This window comes from Rattus norvegicus, chromosome 9 (assembly GCF_036323735.1).
Source record: "Rattus norvegicus strain BN/NHsdMcwi chromosome 9, GRCr8, whole genome shotgun sequence".
Lineage (NCBI taxonomy): Eukaryota > Metazoa > Chordata > Mammalia > Rodentia > Muridae > Rattus > Rattus norvegicus.
In genome coordinates this window covers 45,800,441-45,819,905 of record NC_086027.1, presented here as the reverse complement: position 1 = coordinate 45,819,905, position 19,465 = coordinate 45,800,441, and the positions used below count along the sequence as shown (strand labels likewise).

Here is a 19,465-nt window from a genome sequence, read left to right as displayed (position 1 = left end):
GTGTGACCCAGACTATAATCTCAGCTGTCACCTGGGTGTTCTTTGTTGAGCCTCTCAGTAGACTGGAACTCACCAGGTGGCTAGGTTGGCTGGGTCCCCGTGTCTCTGCACCTTCAGCACTGGGATTTACACACTTGCCACCACACCTGGTTGTTTTTTGTTTTTAAATGTAGCTTCTGCAGATTAAATAAAGATCCTTACACTCACAAGGCAAGTACTTTAGCAACGGAACCCTTTCCCGGTCATTTTAGACAGGGTCACCACTGTGCAGCTCGGTTTAGCTTAGAATTTATGATCTTCTTGCCTATTCCTCCTGAGAGCTGGGATTGCAGGTAAGAAACAACCATTTCTGCACTGGAGAGATAGCTCAGTTGTTAAGAGCACTGATTGTTCTTCCTGAAGTACTGAGTTCAATTCCCAGCAACCACATGGTGACTCACAACCATCTGTAATGAGATCCAATGCCCTCTTCTGGTGTGTCCAAAGACAGCAACAGTGTATTCACATAAATAAAGAAACAATTAAAAACAACCACCAAACAAACAAAAGAAACAACCATTTCATGCTTGGCTCAGTCGCCACTCTGGTCATTTTCTGTGACCTGTCTTCAGGTAAAAAGGGCTCTGCCAGCAAGAAGGCTAACATGAATTGCTCCTGTACTTTGGAGCAAAATGAACACTTTTTTCTTTCTGCCAGGATTACTGACACATCACCATGCATGGCAAACCTTTATTCTTTGTAACTGAGTTGTGGGCTGTGTTGCTAGGAACAGATAAGGAGCTAACACTGAGCTGATAGTCTCTAAGAACAACTCTCTCGCTCGTGTATGAGTCAATATTTTCTAACTCAGAATTTCCTATATCGAAGGATAAACCTAGTTTTATTGAGACAGGGCTCTACACATTGGACTTCAGACTTTCTGTCACCAAGACTTCCTGTCCGTCAAGGATGACCTTGAACTGATCCTCCTGCTTCCAGCTCCCGAGTTCGGGGAGTCAAACCTCGGCTTCCTGTATGCTAGACACTCTGCCAGCCGAGAGGCATGCCCAGAGACCTCTTTCTGTTTGCCATCTGAAAGTTAAAAGCTGAGCAGAGGGAGTCTTGGTGACGGACGGCAGGGTTACTGCTGTTGGTGACAGTCCCCTTTCATCCGGTGTCACCTGGGCACGTCTTACAATAAATGATGAACGTTTCTACCTTTTGTGGTTTATGAGCTTTTACTTAGCCAGCATCTCACTGTTTGGCGGGCCACCTGCACCCGAGCGGTCTTGCCGTCACCCCTGCCTAAACATGATTACATCACCACAGACTACAGCACAAGATGACCTTTTCAGGGTTTATTCATCCGCTAATGTTCAGACTCCATCTAGGCGAAGACAATTAGAAGACAACCAACCAGTTTTGCTTTTCCATGATCAATTCCGTATGAATAACCAAAACGATTCCTTCTCAGCGCTTTTTTTTTTTAAATTTTTTAATAAGAAGCTATAAATAAATAAAGTTTTAAAGCTCCTGGGTTCAAGTGAGACAGTTCCAGTTCAGACGCGTCAGCTGGGCAGGTTCCCTGCTTCCCATTCTAGGAGGGGGTGTCTGCAGGGTTGCAGGGTGCCTGGGGACTGAGTTCTCGGCTTGCCGGGGAACAGCCCTGTAGGCAGAGTCCTCGGAGCTGGAGAAGCACCCTGTTCTGAGATGCCGCGAGTACCAGGAAGCTGTGTCCCAAAGCTGGTAGCCTGAGCCTCAGGCAGGGGTGGACAATTGAGGGACTGAGGACGCTTCAACCTGGCGCTGGCCTGAGATGGGAGGGAATATTTTTTCAAATGCAGCAAAGATTGAGGAGAGACCCGTGCTTCTGTGTGAGTCAGGATGACGGGGCATACGTTAAAACCTATTCCAGTATGTATAGGACAGAGCCTATGTTCAGGTCGGGTACACAGAAGGTTGTGAAGGGGGGAGGGGTAACGTGGAGCTGGGGCGCTTCCTGACAGAAGTGGCAGCAACCAGCATGACCTGTAAGAGATCCATGGGTTCCCCAAAATGCCCCAGGCTCCCCAAAGATAATATATTCACTCTAAACTTGGCCATCTAAGCCAATTCTTCTCAGTGACCTTGACCTTCTAACTCATCTTGCCACCCATATCTTCAGAGTGATCAACCACCATAAAGGTGGCCCTAGATTGGGCCGGACAGTGCACAATCAGAACTCATCTTGCCCATGGACCCCAAGGTCAAGTGCCCAGTGCCTGATCCTATACCACACACGTGAAGATTAAGCCATTGCTCTGGGGCAGCAGTGACACCTGCCAACATCTAGAATATTGCTGTGCTACATAATGGCCCCCACTCCTGTCTGTGGTGACCCTCCCCTTCTTAGCCTGAGTGCAGAGTGAGGCAGAGGCAGGGAGTGGGCCCTGTCCTATCTCAGGGACAGCTCACAACCCTTGGCTGCATGCATATGGACTCTGAAAAAGTCATGGCACCTCCACTAAGGGCTTGCCAGGGCCTCTTAAAGAACGTAAGGGATAGGGCACTAGGCCAAAAAAAAAAAAAAAAAAAAAAAAAAAGAACTTAATATAATATGCAACATGGCTTCTAATACGGTCCCTGGTTGGTTCACGGGGCTGCTGGAAATAGCTGGGTCAGACTTTGTGAAGGGTAGGAAGGTGTAAGGAGAGCCAGGATGGGGAGGGTTATGCAAACAGGCCCCAGAAAGGACATCCAGAATGGTTTCTTCCAATCTTAGCTGAGAATGGGAAAATCCCCATCCCGGCCATTCAGTACCAACTCAGGTTGATGTGGCCCTGTATCCCAGCCAAAGGATGCTTTTATGCATGGGATTGAAAGAGTTGCTGGTATGGTAGGAACATTGGCACACAAGCCCTTGTATAAATGTTTCAGTGATGGGGGAGGGGCAGTGCATCAGAAAGCATAGGGATTGGTGGGGGGGCATTCTTGGTGTCCATCCCTTCCCTGCTTGAACCTGGTTCCCCCAAAGCCAGGATATGCCGTGGATTCTGATCATGGCCCAGGGAGTGCAGTAGCCAGGTGCCAGACTTGAGTCATCTCGGCCATAGCTGGGGCTGACCCTGACCTTGAAAGCAGCTTTGATAGGTGGGGGTTGGGGAGCACTCCAGGTCTGAGGACGCCTCAGAGATATGCTTGTATTCTCAAAAGAAAAGGCTCCCCAAGGTTCTGGGGGTATTAGGGTCCCCAAAGACCAAGGAGCTTCAACCAAGCTATTAGGAGCTAGTAACATGTTCCTAGCGGGCTGGTCATTGGGGGCCGGTGCGTGCATAGTAGGTGTGGGAGTCTCAGCTGGGCAGACACGTCCCCTCGCCAGTCTTTTTCAAATCTTTGTCAGTTTTAACTGTGACACAGGGGCCAGGACAGCAGGGAGGCCATCTGCCCCAGAGGTCCTACCCTGCTCCATCAAGGTCTAGGGCAGCCTACTAGCACGGTTCCCGCGGCACCAAACAGCAAGAACTGTTGGCCCCACTTCTTTCCCTGTTAATTCTTGCCCATCATTCTCTGCCCCTGACATTACTACCACTTCTCAATGATATGGCTCATGTAGTCCTCGGTGGGTACTCGGCCTGGCTCTTCCGTGTCCTCCCGTGGCAGCGCTTCCTTGGAGCGATGCAGGAGGCGCTCTTCGCGATTGCGCAGGCGCTGCTCCCTGCGCTCCAGCTGTCTCTTGTACTGGTAACGCTGCTGGAAGAGGTCCTTGGCATAGTCATAAAGCTGCATGTCCAGGTCGTTGAGCTCCTCGATGTGCCGGATAGTGTCCTCATCCACCTCCACACCGCCCGCCCGCGTGCTGTTGTACTGCATGAAGGGCCGGATGAACTTGAGGTTGAACGTCCGCTCAAATAGGTACTGCGTCTTGCGCTGGAACTCCGTGAGGCCGAAGAAGGCCATGCCGCGCAGGTTCTTCTTGGCGCTCTCCAGCAGCAGCTGGGCCCGCTTGCTCTCGGGGATGAAAGACAGGTTGTAGCAGCCCACCAGGCTGAGGTCAGCCAGCATGCGCACCTGCCGGTTGTTGGCCAGGTTGTAGGGGCAATCCATGAACTCCTGCAATGTGCAGCCCGACCAGTCTGTGCCCTCGTAGCAGGGTGGCAGCTCCTCTGGGGTCGGTGTGCGCCCGTCACACATGTGCAAGGAGGTCTTCCACGTGGCCCCACGCTGTACATGTCGCCATTCACTCAGGTAGCGGGATACAGGGTCTCGCAGCAGGGTGATGTAGTAGAACTTTCTACAATCAGAACGGGGAAGAGATCAGTATTGCTGGAAAGGGGACAGAGCTGTGCCCACTGTGGCAACGATGGCTCTTTACCATGGACCCTTGGGCACATGACATCCAGTTGATTCCAGCTACATCATAAGCTTTCGGCTCAGCCATGTTTCTGAGGAAAAAACCTGGAGTCTGAGGGATGGAACTATCCAGGGCATGCCTTATAAGTGGGACCACAGAATGGTGTGTTGTAGTGCCTGGCTTCTGTTCCCTCTTGCCCCAGTCCCCAACTCAAGCAGGGACAACCTGACTATATCCTGCGGAATGGCCTGGGCTACTGCAGATATGTAGATGAAGGAGGGATGACCTAAATTTTTCCTTTAGGCAGCACAGACACAGGACAATGGGGTGTCTCTCCTGAGCATTCTGATGGCGGGTTTGGGAACCTCAGGGCACTGTAGGCAGATGGGTAAAATATGGCGGCTACTCCCTTCCCAGACAGTGAGAAGGAGCACACCCCCTGGTTTTCCTGGCTAAGGTCTTGTTGAATTTCTGACTTCCCCATCCCCTTCTCCTGTGTGGGGCCCACCAGCAGGTATCTGCTGATACATCTTGGTGGGAGAGGGAGGGTGAGGAGGCCCCAGCAGCTGCCACCATACAACTTGACAACTTGAAAGCCACAGGAGTGATAGTTCTGACAAAAGCGATCTGGCCCTTTACAGAGACTGCAGAACCCCCGCCCCGACCCCGCTATCCCCCCAGGGCAGTCGTGGGCCTCCAATGTCCTGTCTGGTCCTGTCCTTGGAGCTCCTATGGGTTGGCTAACTTAGGCCATGTCCTAGAAGTTTCCCAGGATGTTCAAGGAAGGGATTGGCAGTTTCTCTCAGTGAGTCAGATGGTGGCTGTAACCCCCTCAGAATGGGGCCCATCTGGCCTTATGCCTGGGACCTATATACCTTGCCGACATGTTGTGTGGTGGCCTCTGACCTTCGGAAGCATTTTGTGTCCTTGGTGTTAGAAGTCCATCAGCACTGAACAGATGGTAACTCTAGGGTCAGATGTCTCAACAGGGCTGCCTTCCTCCTGGGGTGAGCTCTGTGTGACTGAGAGCCAGCAGTTCCCTCACCCCAAGAATTGGGCATGCACCATCTCATGGCTCAGGGCACCCTGACTGTCCCACCATATCGTCTGAGGTCCCGTAAAGTACCGTGCCTTTTGTCTGCCTGGTCACCTGGTGGATTGCACAGACTGGTCTCAGAGGCCAGGTTTCCCCACACATGTAGCAGCAGCAGCAGCAGTAATAATAATAATGATAATAATACTATGTTTACCAAGTTTTCAGAAGTAAAAATTGGCATTAGAGAGATGATCTGTTAAAAACGTTTGCTGTCTTTCCAGAGGTCAAAGGTCAGTAACCAGTACTTAGGTGGCTCATGACCACCAGTGACTCCAATTCCAGGAGATCTGAGGTGTTTTTCTGTCTTCCTCAGTTATTCACACACACACACACACACACACACTAAAATAAATCTGAAGTCATTTATAATTTCATTGTAATGAGGTGGAAATTCAAGGCAGAGGCTACAGCTGGTGCGCTCTGAGGGTGGAGGCCTAGGGACACCATCCTCTGGGATGGGCTTCGGGCAGCAAGGGTAACAGGCCTTCAGTGCTCTGAGTTAGTTATTTCTCATAGACACGATACAAGTTCTTACGTGCCTCAAACACTTCAGGAAAAAGAAAACCCAGGGGCTAGAGAGACGGCTCAGTGGTTAGGGATACTTGCTGTCCTTGCAGAGGGCTCGATCAGTTCTCAACGCCCATGGCCCAGCTCCCAATCTTCTCTAACTCTAGCTGCAGGTGCCCTGACACCCTCTTCTGGCATCACTGGGCACCCACACTTAAATACAATCTTGCTGACAAAAGGAGACAGGGGCTGGAGAGATGGCTCAGTGGTTAGGAGCACTGGCTGCTCTTCCAGAGGTCCTGACTTCAAATCCCAGCAACCACATGGTGGCTCACAACCATCTGTAATGAGATCTGATGCCCTCTTCTGGTATGTCTACACCAGATGCTACAGTGTACTTATATATAATAAATAAATCTTTAAAAAATATGCATGATTAACGAACTGACAGGAAATATTAGGGGCACAGCAATAAAAACACAGAATCAGGGGCCTCTGCCTCTGATCCGAGACAACAGAGCTTGCCCAGCCTGCTGACTCCTGCTTCCGTGAGCCTGCTCACTCCATTCCTCTCTTCTGGGAGAGGTATATGCCTGCTCTTCCCTGATGAGCAGTGACCACCACCCATACCCACGGAGACAGCAAGTTCTGAACTAGAAACCTGCAAGTCTCAGCTTCTGTAAATTCACTTAGCTCTGGAGGAAAGGAAATCACCTCTGGGAAAATCATGAGGGATCACTCTGGAATGGTCATCTGCATAAGAGTATGACAATGGATCTGTTTACGCTATGAAATACTTCTGATCGAGCTGGGTCTCTTGCTGCAGCAGCTAGAGGCTACTTCGTGCTAATTAGGGTTTCTGTCCTTTATCTCCAAGGACAGAACTTCTCGCTGGGGAAAGTTGAACTCCCTTAATAGACTCTGGGGTCAGATCTGCTGTGTGAAGGCTTTCCCCAGACCTCTACAGAAAGAGTGATGGACATGAAATGGCAGTACCCAGCCTTTCTGGCAGCAGCCATGCTAATACCTGTCCACAGAGGGGTTGTGGAGGACTCAGGAGGAACACTGGCTTCTAACTAATACTTCTGAATTCTCTAGCGTGGACAGGTAGGAACAAGGACATGGAGGTGCCAGCCCTGACTAGGGTCCCTGGGGTTGTGGGCAGCATTCCCAAATAGGATAGGGCTGAGAGTCTTCTTAGCAGACTGAGAGTCTACGGTTTTGACGTCAGAAGGGACAGTGGTGGAAGTCAGAGGCCAAGGCAGGGCCAGATCCCAGAGTGTCTTCCTAGTTTGCAGAAAGCCCAGGAGGGCTTGGCAGGCGGGTCAGAGAGCGAACTGCTTGCCAAACGATCACAAGTGTGGGTCCCAGCACCTGCAGAAAGGATGAGCACAGTTGCACACACCTATAATCCCAGCAATACAGGGGAACGGGAGGGAGATAGGTAGATCCCAGGGCTGTGAGACAGCCAGTTTAGCTGGTTCAGTCAGAGGCCCTATGTCAAAACAGGAGCTGGACCACGATAGAGGAAGACATTTTGGTGTCCAACTCTGGCCTCCACGTGTACCCACACAGGAGAACAACCAAAGACCTGCACACACTGTGGAGTGGGTGAAGAAGGGTCAAGGAGGGAGTGAGAAAGAAGAGGCTGGGTCAGGAATGGCCTCAAGGATAAAACTCACAGGCAAAGCAAACCTCAGAGGACCTCTAGTAATGGATAATTCTGTCCTACAGATGGCAGTTTCCTATCAGCTCTGGCATCTCTGACGTAGATTTATTCAGTCATTTTAACTGTGTGTGTGTGTGTGTGTGTACATTGGTTTGGTGGGTCTCCCAATCATGTACCATCAGGGCAAGGAAGACACACTATCTTTTGCAGCCTCTTAAGTAAGTTAAAATCACAGGAGGGGGCTGGCAAGATGGCTTAGTGGGTAAAGACATTTGCTGCTAAGCCTCCCTGTAAGACCAACCAGAGGTGCAATGGTCAAGACTTTAGCCATGGGTCCTAGAACTCAGACCCTAAGACAAAGGCAGCTCAGCTGTGGCACCCAGATCAGGGGAGTGGATGCTGCCCACAACCAGGAGATGATGTAACTTAGGCCCTTGAGTCTCGGCAGTCCTCCTGCCTCAGCTTCTTGAGTATTAGGATTCTAGGTATGTGCCACCAGGCCTGGTACAATTCAGTTCTTAAGCAAGTGACATGGCACCCGTTTAGTGGAGTGAGCGGGTTCCCAGGGGCCTGCCTCTCACCCTGCCTCCTGACAGTGTATGCGGGGACAAGCAGCCCTTCCTGGGTGCCTGTGAGCTTCCCAGCCCATCAAGTTTGAGCAGCTGTTAGTAGCTGGAAGTGGTGTGTGTGTTCTCCCCCTCTAAATGCTGGAGAGAAAATGCTGGTCCCCCTCTGCTAATACTCAAAGGAAAGCAGTGGCTATTTCTGTTGAGTCACCGAGTCTGTTTCCAAAAATACCCAGGTTCAGGTCCAGGCCTCGTGACATCAGGGGTCAGGTGCTGTAGAGAGGAGCACGCAGACCCTGCTCACAGCCCTCCCAGGAGCTCCTTCAGCCCTCAGACGCCCAGAGCGGGCAGTGCCCACAGCAAACAGCCCTTGTGGATAGCAGGACGGAGTCCTTTCTTGGGTTGGAGTGTGTGTAGTTGAGCCCTAGACGGCCCTCTGCCATCCACTGATGCAGCTAGCTGAAGACAGGAAGTGAATATTCAGGGTTGTGAGCGGCTAGCCCAGCATCAATCACTTGGACCCTTAAAGAACTTCAGCCTAAGCTGACTCCTTATGGACAGCACAAAAGGCAATGGTGACAGAGAAGCCATGCTTGTATGTATGTACCCTCAAGATGATAGCATCTGAGGGGAAAGAAGCCCGGAAGGTGATTTGCAGCTAAGTATGGTTGAATGACTAAGCCTGGTCATCGTGATGTCCCCGGAGACACTCTGTCCTCTTCTCTGACTGGCTGGAGTGTGGGTGTGACTGCTGACTGAGTATCTGCAGTCAACTCAGACCCTAAGGAGAAGCTCCATTTTCTGGCCAAGTAAAGGCAGGAAGTAGATCGTGGGTCTCTGGGGTCTCCACGGCTCTTACCGGTGCCAGCCTGTGTCTGGCTCCTTTTCAAAGGGAGGGACATAAGCTTCCACCCTGTCTTTGTCTCTGACCTAATCCATCTGCTCACGCCTCCACACTGAGGACCTTGTACAATGTGAGGGTAGGCTCCTGGGTTCAGGGTATCAACAATAGTCACGTTTATTAATCTGGTGAGCCAGAAGGCCAGGTAAATGTGTCCATTTACCTTGTGTCTGGACAACTTTTTTTTAATAAAAAAATTACTACTTATTTTATGTATGTGAGTACATTGTAACTGTCTTCAGACACACCAGAAGAGGGCATCGTATCCCATTATAGACTGGTCTCTCTCAGCCTGGTCCACAGCTGTCCTTCCTGCTTAGCCTTGGCCTTCCTGCCAAGAAGCAGGTTACCTGGCCTGGGTCTTCTTGCAGACTTCTATGGCTAAGCCTGCAGCTGGGTGACTGGAGGACTCAGGCATGCTTTGGGGCCTGTACCCACGGTCATTAGCCTTCATACTTTACCCCCATCTCCAGGGCCTCCCCTGGAGTCCTCCCCATCCATCTGTCCCCAGCCACACTTGGCTCTAGGTCATTACCATTTCCCTTGTACGGAGGAGGTGCTCACCCAGCCTGTGCACCGAGGTCTCCCCTTCTTTAAAAGCCCGGGACATGCCAATGTCTACGTCTCAGAGAGGGTGTGACTTTTCTGGGCAGTAGCCAGGACGTGGATGATGTAGCTTGATCTTCCATTCCGCCAACTTCTTCTTTGGCCATTGGTGCTCTGGTCAAGGGGGCTCCTGCCCTGCTCTGGACCTCTGAACATTTGCATCATCAAACCCACTTCCAGAGGCACAAGCATCTCTCAAACCATGAACCGAGAGGGTACCCACTGTTTGCTCCAGTTAACCCACTCATTAGACTCAGGATCTGAGGCTGCTCTGCCAAGGACATGGGCTCCTAAAGTAGAGCAAGCTCGTTTGAACTCGAGCCACGCTGTTTTTAGACACAGGTGTGAGGTGGTAGGCACCTCATGGCTACAAGCAGCATGGGGGTAGGTAGTGTGTCAAATGTCCTACCTGGGTTGGGCAGATTGCTGAGGCCCAGGGCCAGCGCAGTTCCTTTCTAGGGAACTAGCTTTCTATGCTTCTGTCTTTTGTGTGTGTATACACAAGCGTGCCCACATACACATATGCGCCACAGCACATATATGGGGGTCAGAGGACAATCTCAGGTGTAGGTTCTTGCAAAAGTTTGAGACAAACTTTTTCTTTTTAAAAATTTTTTTTAAATTAATTTTTATTTATATGAGTTCACTGTAGCTGTCCTCAGACACACCAGAAGAGGGCATCAGATCCCATTACAGATGGTTGTGAGCCACCATGTGGTTGCTGGGAATTGAACTCAGGACCTCTGGAAGAGCAGTTAGTGCTCTTAACCAATGAGCCATCTCTCCAGCCCACTTTCTGTCTCTTAATGTTAATACATGGCGCCTCCCTCATCTGCAGGAAGGTGGGATACTTGAAGTTTTGCTTCAAGTTACAGGTTCCGGGGTGGGGCTGATCCCGTTTCTGGAGCTACGGTGATGTGTGACCCAAGTTACCTGCAGCTCTCTCCGTTGGCCAGTGTATTTGGTGAAGACCCATTCCCATTGCTCTTGACCATGGTGTGGAGGGCAGACCCAGTGGGACCCAACAAGCCTTGACTGGCACAGACCAAGGACATAGGGCCTGCCTTCCCCAGTGCTTGGCACCTCTGTCCCGAGTCCTCCTTGGGCCTTCGCTCAGCTTTGGAATCACAGACAAGCTGCTTACCAGAGAGGTCACTGGGTAGCAGGGTGGGTGGAGGGTGATCTTACCCTACTACTAGTACCCAGTACCTAGTACCTAGTTCCTGCCTTCCTGTGCTAGTCTCCCTTCTGATCAGGGGCGAGGCTCTGGCTTTTAGAAGTTACCAGAAGAATGCCCAGGCAGAGTCCATTCAGGCGTGGGTAGGGTATGGAGGAGTGCCAGTAGACCTGTGGACAGTGGCCACCAGGCTGAGGGACTGACTGTGTGACTGAACACCTCAGGTCTGCAGGACAGCAGAGCCCATCCCAGTCATCCGCCTCACCTCTAACCACAACAGGTATGTTTGTTCACGTCAACTCGATGGGATGCAGAATCGAAAGGGAGATAAACCTCTGGCCATGCCTTCGAGGCCTTCATCCAGACTGGGTTACCTGAGGTGAGGAGACTCCTCCCCGAATGCAGGCAGAAGTAGCTCAGGGAGCTCATCTGAGATGAGCACCATCACCCATCTCTCTGTAGTCACAGTGTGACCAGCTGCCTCCCGCTCCTCCCGCCATGTCCTCGTCTGCTTGATTCAACTGTGAACCAAAGCACCTGCCTTCCTGAAGTTTCTTTAGTCACATATTTTGTTGCAGCAATGAGGAAAGTAGCTATCAAGTCCTGTCCAAGGCAGCCACCGGGCCTGACGGGTGCCGACAACGGGTGCCCGCTGGCCTTTCTCTGTAGGGTGAGTGGGGGGCTGGTACTCATTCTTGTCCTAGTGTTCAAGACTCCTTACATCCACTGTCCCAGACCCCAGACCCCTACAGTTCTGACTGGGAAATGGGCAGACAGCAGAGCAAGAGGTCGCACCTGACAGGAAGGACCTTACTCGTGACCCCAATGACGGATGGACAGGATGCTCATTACACCCCCTGGTTTGCATCTGTTAAACAGGCTGACAGAAAATATCTACTTCCAGGCCTATGAAGATTTGTTGGAGTGGTATCTATTTTAATAGTATGTTAATAGAACAGTACTGGGATGGGAGCTGGGGGATAAGGGAACACATAATCCTATCCCAGTGAGATGGGAGGTGGAGACAGGTGAGCCCTTGGCCAGCTAGCCTAGAAGGACCAGCCATGGCAGGAGGCCTCGCTCAGCCTTTTTTTTTTTTTTTTTCTTTTCTATTTTTCGAAGCTGGGGACCGAACCCAGGACCTTGTGCTTGCTAGGCAAGCGCTCTACCACTGAGCTAAATCCCCAACCCCTCGCTCAGCCTTAAGAAGCACTGCCCTTTCAGTACTGGTTTGTGGATCCCTTTCCTAATTCATAGGATTCATGCAGTATTTCCATGATACAAGGAGGGCCCTGACAGGAACAAGGAAGACAGGGCAGGCTAGGGCCCTGTTGTGAACAAAATGAAATTTCTCATTCTTGTTTAAAAACACCAAAGTATTTAAAACAACCAAAGTGAGAGAAGTGCGTCATTACTGGGTGAGCTGTAGGAAACCCTGATCCCCACCCCCACCCCCACCCCCCCGCCTTGTGGCTGCACCTAGTGGCTTAGTGGGAGTGTGAAAATCTTTGCTCACTTTATAAATGAAGCTGGCTGCTTTACCAAGAGGCCTTACTGCCAAAGAGCTGCACCCACAGAGAAACTGAGCTATTGTGTGGGCATCTGGGTGGTAGCACGAAGGTCCCCAAAGTCCCTAGGACAAGGCAGGGTGTCACGGTCCCACCCTTGGGGAAGTGCAAGCTTTTCTAAGTTCCTAGAGCCCTGCAGATCCCATGAGGCTCAGTCAAAGCCCAGGAGAGCTCAGGGCTGCCCCGGGCCCAGCTTGTGTGCTGACCAGGCTTGCCAAGGCACAGGCGATGTTCCTTCCCCATGCCACACTTCCTGGTTACCCGCTGGGACAACCCCAACTGTTCACTATGAGATACCCATCCCAAGCCCCTCCTGGGGCGGAGAGGACTGGGCTGGTGCTGGTCTACCAGGCCCATGAATAGTTTTAACCTGGTTGGTATCAGTATGGCCGGTAGTGGCTCAAGGGAGATTCTGGGAAATCCCCGTCCAGGGAGAGGCTGTCGGAGGAGGTCCTATCAATGCCTTCAAGCAGGTCAGACCATAAAGTCAGATCTGTGAGAGTTTCCAGCTCTCTTGAGGGAAGAGGAGAGGAGAGGCTGGGTTTAGGGGCTCTGTGCCCTGTCAGTCTCACTGCAGAAAGGCACCCTAAACAGTGTTCTGCTTGCATCCTCCAACATATAGGCGTGGCCTTGTCCTGGCATCTGTCTGAAGCATCTAGGCAGGGCTCCAGTGAGTGGGATTCTCTAGTGAGGAGAGAGGCTGCCTGGGGCCTCGTGCCAGGGAAGAGGAGAGTAGGAGAGGCCTGCCGTAACTCATTCATATTTCACGCCCACCTGCCTGTATTTTCTGGCTCCTGATGCCAGGCAGGCAAGATGTGGCTTCTGCGTGCATTCATGCACACATTCATATACTGAGGTCAAGAGAAGGTGACAGAACTCTGTTTCCTCTTGTTGGAGCTGAGAGCTGGGGACGGGGGAGGAAGGGCAACTAGCTCTTTTGACCTCCTTGTTTCTGTGGGGGTGGGTGCTTAGAAGTCATACTGTTCTTTCTCACATCTTCATCGGCCGCAACTGGCTTCTACCCTCCTCCCCCATGAATGCCAGGCCAAAGAGGGGAAACAGAGGCCTCTGAGGGGAGGCGTGCTGGGCTCTGCCAGTGTGTGCAGTACATGGACTTGGCTGGGCCAAGGCACCCAGTCCTCATCTGCTCCAGCCACTAACGAGGCAGCGCCTAGCTCTGGTTATCTGTATCAGGCATGTTGCTAACTACACACAGCCATAACCACACAAAGCAACATGCAGTGTGCCTGACAGGAACATGCCTGCCAGGATTGGACAGGGTTTACAAGCCAGAGGCAATGACATGCTGTTCCCAGAGATTACATGGCCGTTGGGAGGCATAGGCTGGGGCCTCTGTCCAGTGTCCTGGGTAGATTTTCCTTTGCTTTCTTTGTATTTTTCCATTTTTTTTAATAACCAAAGAAACAAACAAACAAAAAAAGTATACAATCTAAAGTGACTCCAGAGAGAGTTGTCTTCTGACACACACAGACACACAGACACACACAGACACACACACACAAATACCACCACCTCCACCAAAGATACATACCTACAATGAGTGCAAAATAGACACTATGTCTAAAGACAGTAGGCTACTTCGTATCTTTCTGTATCTCTGTAACCTTTTTGGGGTTAGGAAGTCCAGAAAGGGTCTAAAGACCAAGTAGGGTGTTCTGGAACACCCTCCAGGCCCAACATGTCAAACTAAAAAAAGTAAAACAAAACAACAAAAAAATACCCCTGGTGGCTGGCTCTTTCCTACAATCCTAAGTAACAGTCTATCCGTAGTTCTCTTACAGGCAGCCACCATAAGCAGTCTCTCCTCAAAAGGAGGCTGACATCTACACACCACACCCCCACCCACCTCATAGTAGACTACTTTCCCTCAGTCTAGACAGCCATTCTAGAAAGAACTATTCTGTGACCAAATCAGTTGCAATATCCCCAATTTCTATCAGTCTGTGATCCTGCTGATCCAGCTTCTCCACAGGGAAGGTGTTGGCAACCTTTAGTTGATACAATAGGAAAGCTGCCTCTTGTAATGACCCCAGGGTGTAGGGACTACTGGGCTTTCTAGTGTCAGGGATCCTTCTCCACCTCACCTGACACTTTGGCTTCCCAGTGACCGCTCTCCTTGGTACCTCCAAGGGAGTAGGGAGTGGCCCTTTTCCTGGTCACTATTAGAAGCCCCTGTGGATTGGTAAACCAAGGTTCCTGGGGGTATCTGACTTCACAGGCTACATGTGTGGCCTGGTGGAAACTAGGTGTGCCATAGTCAGCATCAGGACAAAGGTCTTCCACTGGCCAAGGGCTCTGCCACGGATGAGCAGTGTGGCTGGAACAGGGTCCCTACAGAACACCCCTGACATATTTCTTCCTTGTGAAATACAGATATGACCTCTCCTGAGGTCCATAACATGGCACCCGGCAGGTGGGGAAGTCGGACTAGGCTCAGCCCAGTCAGCATGGGAGGAAGGAGAAGCAGGTGAAATACACTTACCTGTTCTCACCAATCACCACACGAGGCGGGTGAACCAGAACATGCAAGAGAAAGAGAAAACATTGGTCAAAGCTTTTGCAGAAAATGTCCAGATGTAAGATCACCAATGGACCTGTAATCTCAAAAATAAAATCAGAACTGGGCTGTGCAGATGGCTCAGTTGGCAAGGTGCCTGTCTTGCAAGCAAGAAAACGTGAGTTCAGTTCCCCAGAACCCATATCGCAAAAGCCAGTCTGTGGAACTGGAGGTGGGGGGTGGGCGTGGGAGGTTGAAGCAGGAGAATCTCTAGTCGGAGGCCAGCCTGGGCTATAGAGAGAAGAATCTACTTCAGAATAAAATTTCCTAAATGTCTTAGTGTATATACCAAGGAACAGCTGTGGCTTACTTTTACCTAAAGCAAGCACACATACATATACACAGATGTGCACACACTTATAAGTTCACATCCATCTACAAGTTCATGTGTCTGTCTGGAAATGGAGTGAATTCTCATACACGAGCACAAATACAACAAAAACACCAATGGTTCAGCGAGGGCTCATATTATTTCAGCTGTGTGAAGACCTGATGCACGTGTGTGCATATGCATGCCCGTGTGTGTGGAAAGCATAGGTCAACTGACACCGGGTCAAAACTCTCTACTTTATGTTTTGAGGCAGGGTCTTTCTCTGAACCTGGTGCTCACCAGTGCGGCTAGACTAGCTGGCCCATAAGCCCCAGGAATCCTCTGGCCTCCGTGCTAGCCTATGCTACCATGTCTAGCTTCTTACTTGGATGCTGAGGACCAGAACCCACTCACACAGGCCCTCAGGCTGTGATAAGCACGTTACCCATTAAACCATCTTCTTCTGATTTGGTACTTTTTCCAAATTAAAAAAAAAATGTGGGGGAAAATTCCTACAAAAATGCCAACTTATTTCTGCTGACATTTAAAAGAATAGATTAACCAATGTTTAGGTGTCGTCACCTGGACAGGAAAGGAGATGCCAATGCTCTTTGGGGCATATTCCAAAGCCAATGGAAATGTAATGTTAAAACTTAGGGGCTGGGGAGATGGCTCAGTGGTTAAGAGCACCGACTGCTCTTCCAGAGGTCCTGAGTTCAAATCCCAGCAACCACATGGTGGCTCACAACCATCTGTAATGGGATCTGGTGCCCTCTTCTGGTGTGTCTGAAGACAGCTACAGTGTACTTATAATAAATAATAAATAAATCTTTTTTTTTTAAAAAGATTTATTTATTTATTTTGTATATGAGTACACTGTAACTGTCTTCAGACACACCAGAAGGGGACATCAGATCCCATTACGGATGGTTGTGAGCCACCATGTGGTTGCTGGGATTTGAACTCAGGACCTCTGGAAGAGCAGTCGGTGCTCTTAACCACTGAGCCATCTCTCCAGCCCATAAATAAATCTTTAAACAAAACAAAAAATCTCAGACAAACCAAGAGAGGACACCACGGTCAGTTTCATGTAAGTCCAGATGTCAAGCATCTGGAACAAAATTGATCCACTCATCTCCAAGAGGACGTGTTGACACTGTAACGTGGCCGGGGTTAGGTTCTGACAGGCACATTGCTTACTGTTTTGTGGCTGTGATAAACACCCAACAAAAGCAACTCAAGGAAAAAGGGCTTATTCAGGCTCACAGTCTAAAGGTGCAGCCCATCACAGTGATGAAGGCAGGGCAGCAGGAGTGTGAAGCAACGACTCACATCTCACCCACAGTCAGGGGGAGAGATGGATACTGCTCAGCTCCCTGTGTCCTGTCTGTCATTCTAGGACCCGGGTCTATGGGATGGTGCCACAAGGAGCATTGTCTTTTCCCACCTCAACACACCTAATCTAGACACTCCCCGACAGACGTACACAACGTTTCCACAGAGATTCTAAATCAAACAACTTGACAATCAAGAGTAAGTATCTTATATTTTGGTTGTGAGCCTAGCCTTTAACGGCTGAGCCATCTCTCCAGCCCAGGAGTAAGTATCACACACACCAGGCGCGCGAGATGATCCGCAGTGAGAAGACTCCCCTGTGGTGGGCGCTGTACTCAGCTGATGATAAATCTTTTTTTTTTTTTTTTTCCCGGAGCTGGGGACCGAACCCAGGGCCTCTGAGCTAAATCCCCAACCCCCTGATGATAGATCTTAATAGGCATTCAGGAACATTTGCTAAAATGGAATGCCTCTTTGGTTCTAAGCCCACAGGAAAAGTAGGAATCCCCATTATGTGAGAATTCCTCAAATGTGGGTCAAACATGATCGCACTCCCCACATTAACTCCAAACTGATGGGAGGTGACACAGGACTCAGGGGCAACACTGTCCAGGCTCCCTCCTATGATCTGACGTTCTAGGGCAGCAGGAGGCAGCCCTACTTACTACCAGGTGGACAACTTCACTCCCAGTAATCCTTGCCTTGGGTTCTAGCTGCTAAGTTGTGAATGTTTTCGCAGAGACTCCGTCCTAGAAGCTGGAGGTGGCAGTGGGTGGGCAGCGAGTGGCCTTCTTACCCATCTCCTCCTCCTACTGGCCTGGCCTCCTGGGTACCAGTGAGCTCAGCAGTGCGTCAGTCAGGGAGGTTCTGGCTGTGACATGGGGCCTTGGGGCCTCAGGACCTCCAGGGGCCAGTACTTTGCCTGGAGGAGGATAGATTTCTCTAAGGAGCAGTGCTATATGCCCTGCCTATAGCGTGTTTATTCATGTCGTGTGTGTCAGAGGGCAGTCAGTTCTCTCCTCCCACCATGAGGGTGGGTTCCAGGGGCTAGGGTTAAACCATCAGGCTTCCCAGCCAGCACCATTTCCCAGACAGCCATTCTTACTAGCCCATGGCAGGGTGTTTAAGGACATGCATATGAGCAATGCTGGGCCTCTCCAATCCTCTGCTGCCTTCCTCTGTTTCTATGGGAGGGCTGGAGACAGACATGGGACAGGGCCAGCCTTGCAGCTTGGCTGCATGCCCATGGTTACTTCTGCCTGAGGACATACTAAGTAGGCTTCTAAGGTGTTCCCAGTCCTCCTCCCCTACCCAACTCTGACCTGGTCAGTACCACAAAGTCCTCTCCGGAGTTTCTAAATCCCAGGGAGGGTGTGGAAGACAGTGTAGCCTAGAAGGCCTTAAAATATTTTGAGGAGTCAGGCTTACGCTAGGCTGGGGCTTATGCTAGGCTGGGGCAGTCCCCATAAGAAAAGGGTTAACAGGGAGCAGCTAAAATAGGGAAGTGGGAGGCAGAGCAAGCACAATAGGGACTTAGCCCAGCCAGGGCCCCAGTCCCTCCTCCTGCATTAAGACAGGCCAAGAGGATCTACAGGATCATCCAGGCTGGCCTGGACAGGCACAGACTTGGATGGCTCTGGGCCCCCATAGCTCTGACCTGCTCTGGCTGGGAGCATCGAGGTTTCTGAAATGGCAGGAATGTTCTAAGCTTCTGGCCCATCTGTCCTCCAGACACTTCTGTCAGGGGTGGGCACAATCACGCCCACCAGGGTAGAGATGCCAGGGTTTGAGGCTCACCCAGAAAAGAGGGCCTTCTGTGCCAGCAGCCTGGGACCGTACATCCTGGGAGTAGCTGTAAGAGTTCACCTTTGGTCAGATGCTGGGGCCCTCAGCGCCTCAGGAAAGCTCAGAGTTGAATGGGCAGATGGAGACACAGGGTTGTGTTAATATGCAAAGGCAGCTAAGGGAGCTTGGCTATCCTGTCAGGTACAGGGGAGAGGACAAGGAAGGGGAGGAGGCTAGACCCCAGACAGGGATGCCAAGGGCTAAAGGCACTGCAGACTCCTGACATGGGGGGAGTGACTCAGAAGGGCAGTGGGAGGAGCATGTGGTGCGGTGTCAGCTGACAGGTTCCCAGTGGACACAAGGCTTGACTCACCCAGGAGAAGCCTGAGACAGGAGGGTGAGATCGAGGGCATCTTGCAGCTGGGAGATGTGGCCTGGCCCTTTATCAATCCCTGTCACTAGTGCTCCTCCTGTGATGGGGGACATGCCGACCAGCAGCTACGGAGGGTTACCATGCTTCCTGGTAGGAAGGAGGCAGGAGACAGGCGCTGAGAGTCGGAGGTGTGCACCCTATACTGTGAGAGCCGAGTCTCTGGGCCATGCAGAGAGGTGTGAGGTCTGGAGAAGGGGAGAATCCACTCACGGCACAGGCTCCACCAACCCTGGATTGCAGAGCATGAGGCATCCAGTGTCCACGTGGTGCAGCAAGAGCACAGAGCTGGAGCTCGGAGTTCCTGTGCCCTGCTGTGGCCACATGGTCCTACTGCGTCCACCACTGGCTTTTGTCTCCTTATGCTTCAAGGTGGGGGCCTGTCCCTGCGGTCCTCAGATCTGTCTCAAGTGAAAATGGTGTGTCCCCGGGAACCCAGAGACCCCTTTGTACCCTCAATTGGGCATAGGTGACAGTGAGGTCACATGCCTCTTTGCAGAAAGGCTGCCTCAACCTTGGCTCTGCCAGCACTCTAAGGGGCTCTGGAAGGCAGTTCCGGGCTGTTACTGGGGTGCCACTAAAGTTCATGTCATTTTTCTTTTTAATTAAATCTATATTACTATTATGG

General features: G+C 51.0%; 1 protein-coding gene across 2 annotated transcripts in view; it reads right to left on the bottom strand.

The window, feature by feature from the left end:
* Window positions 1–1,322: 1,322 nt before the first annotated feature.
* Window positions 1,323–19,465, bottom strand: part of Hs6st1 (heparan sulfate 6-O-sulfotransferase 1) — a 39,182-nt gene continuing 21,039 nt past the window's right edge. The window contains exons 1-2 of one of the 2 annotated variants that reach the window (XM_039083560.2): window positions 14,903–16,010; window positions 1,323–4,249 (exon numbers count right to left, since the gene is read on the bottom strand). In XM_039083560.2, the coding sequence (XP_038939488.1) occupies window positions 3,541–4,249; window positions 14,903–15,120 (927 nt within the window). In that variant the 5' untranslated portion in view covers window positions 15,121–16,010 and the 3' untranslated portion in view covers window positions 1,323–3,540. Of the gene's footprint in view, window positions 4,250–14,902; window positions 16,011–19,465 lie in introns of those variants that run through there. The other variant, NM_001108210.1, reaches the window with a different exon arrangement.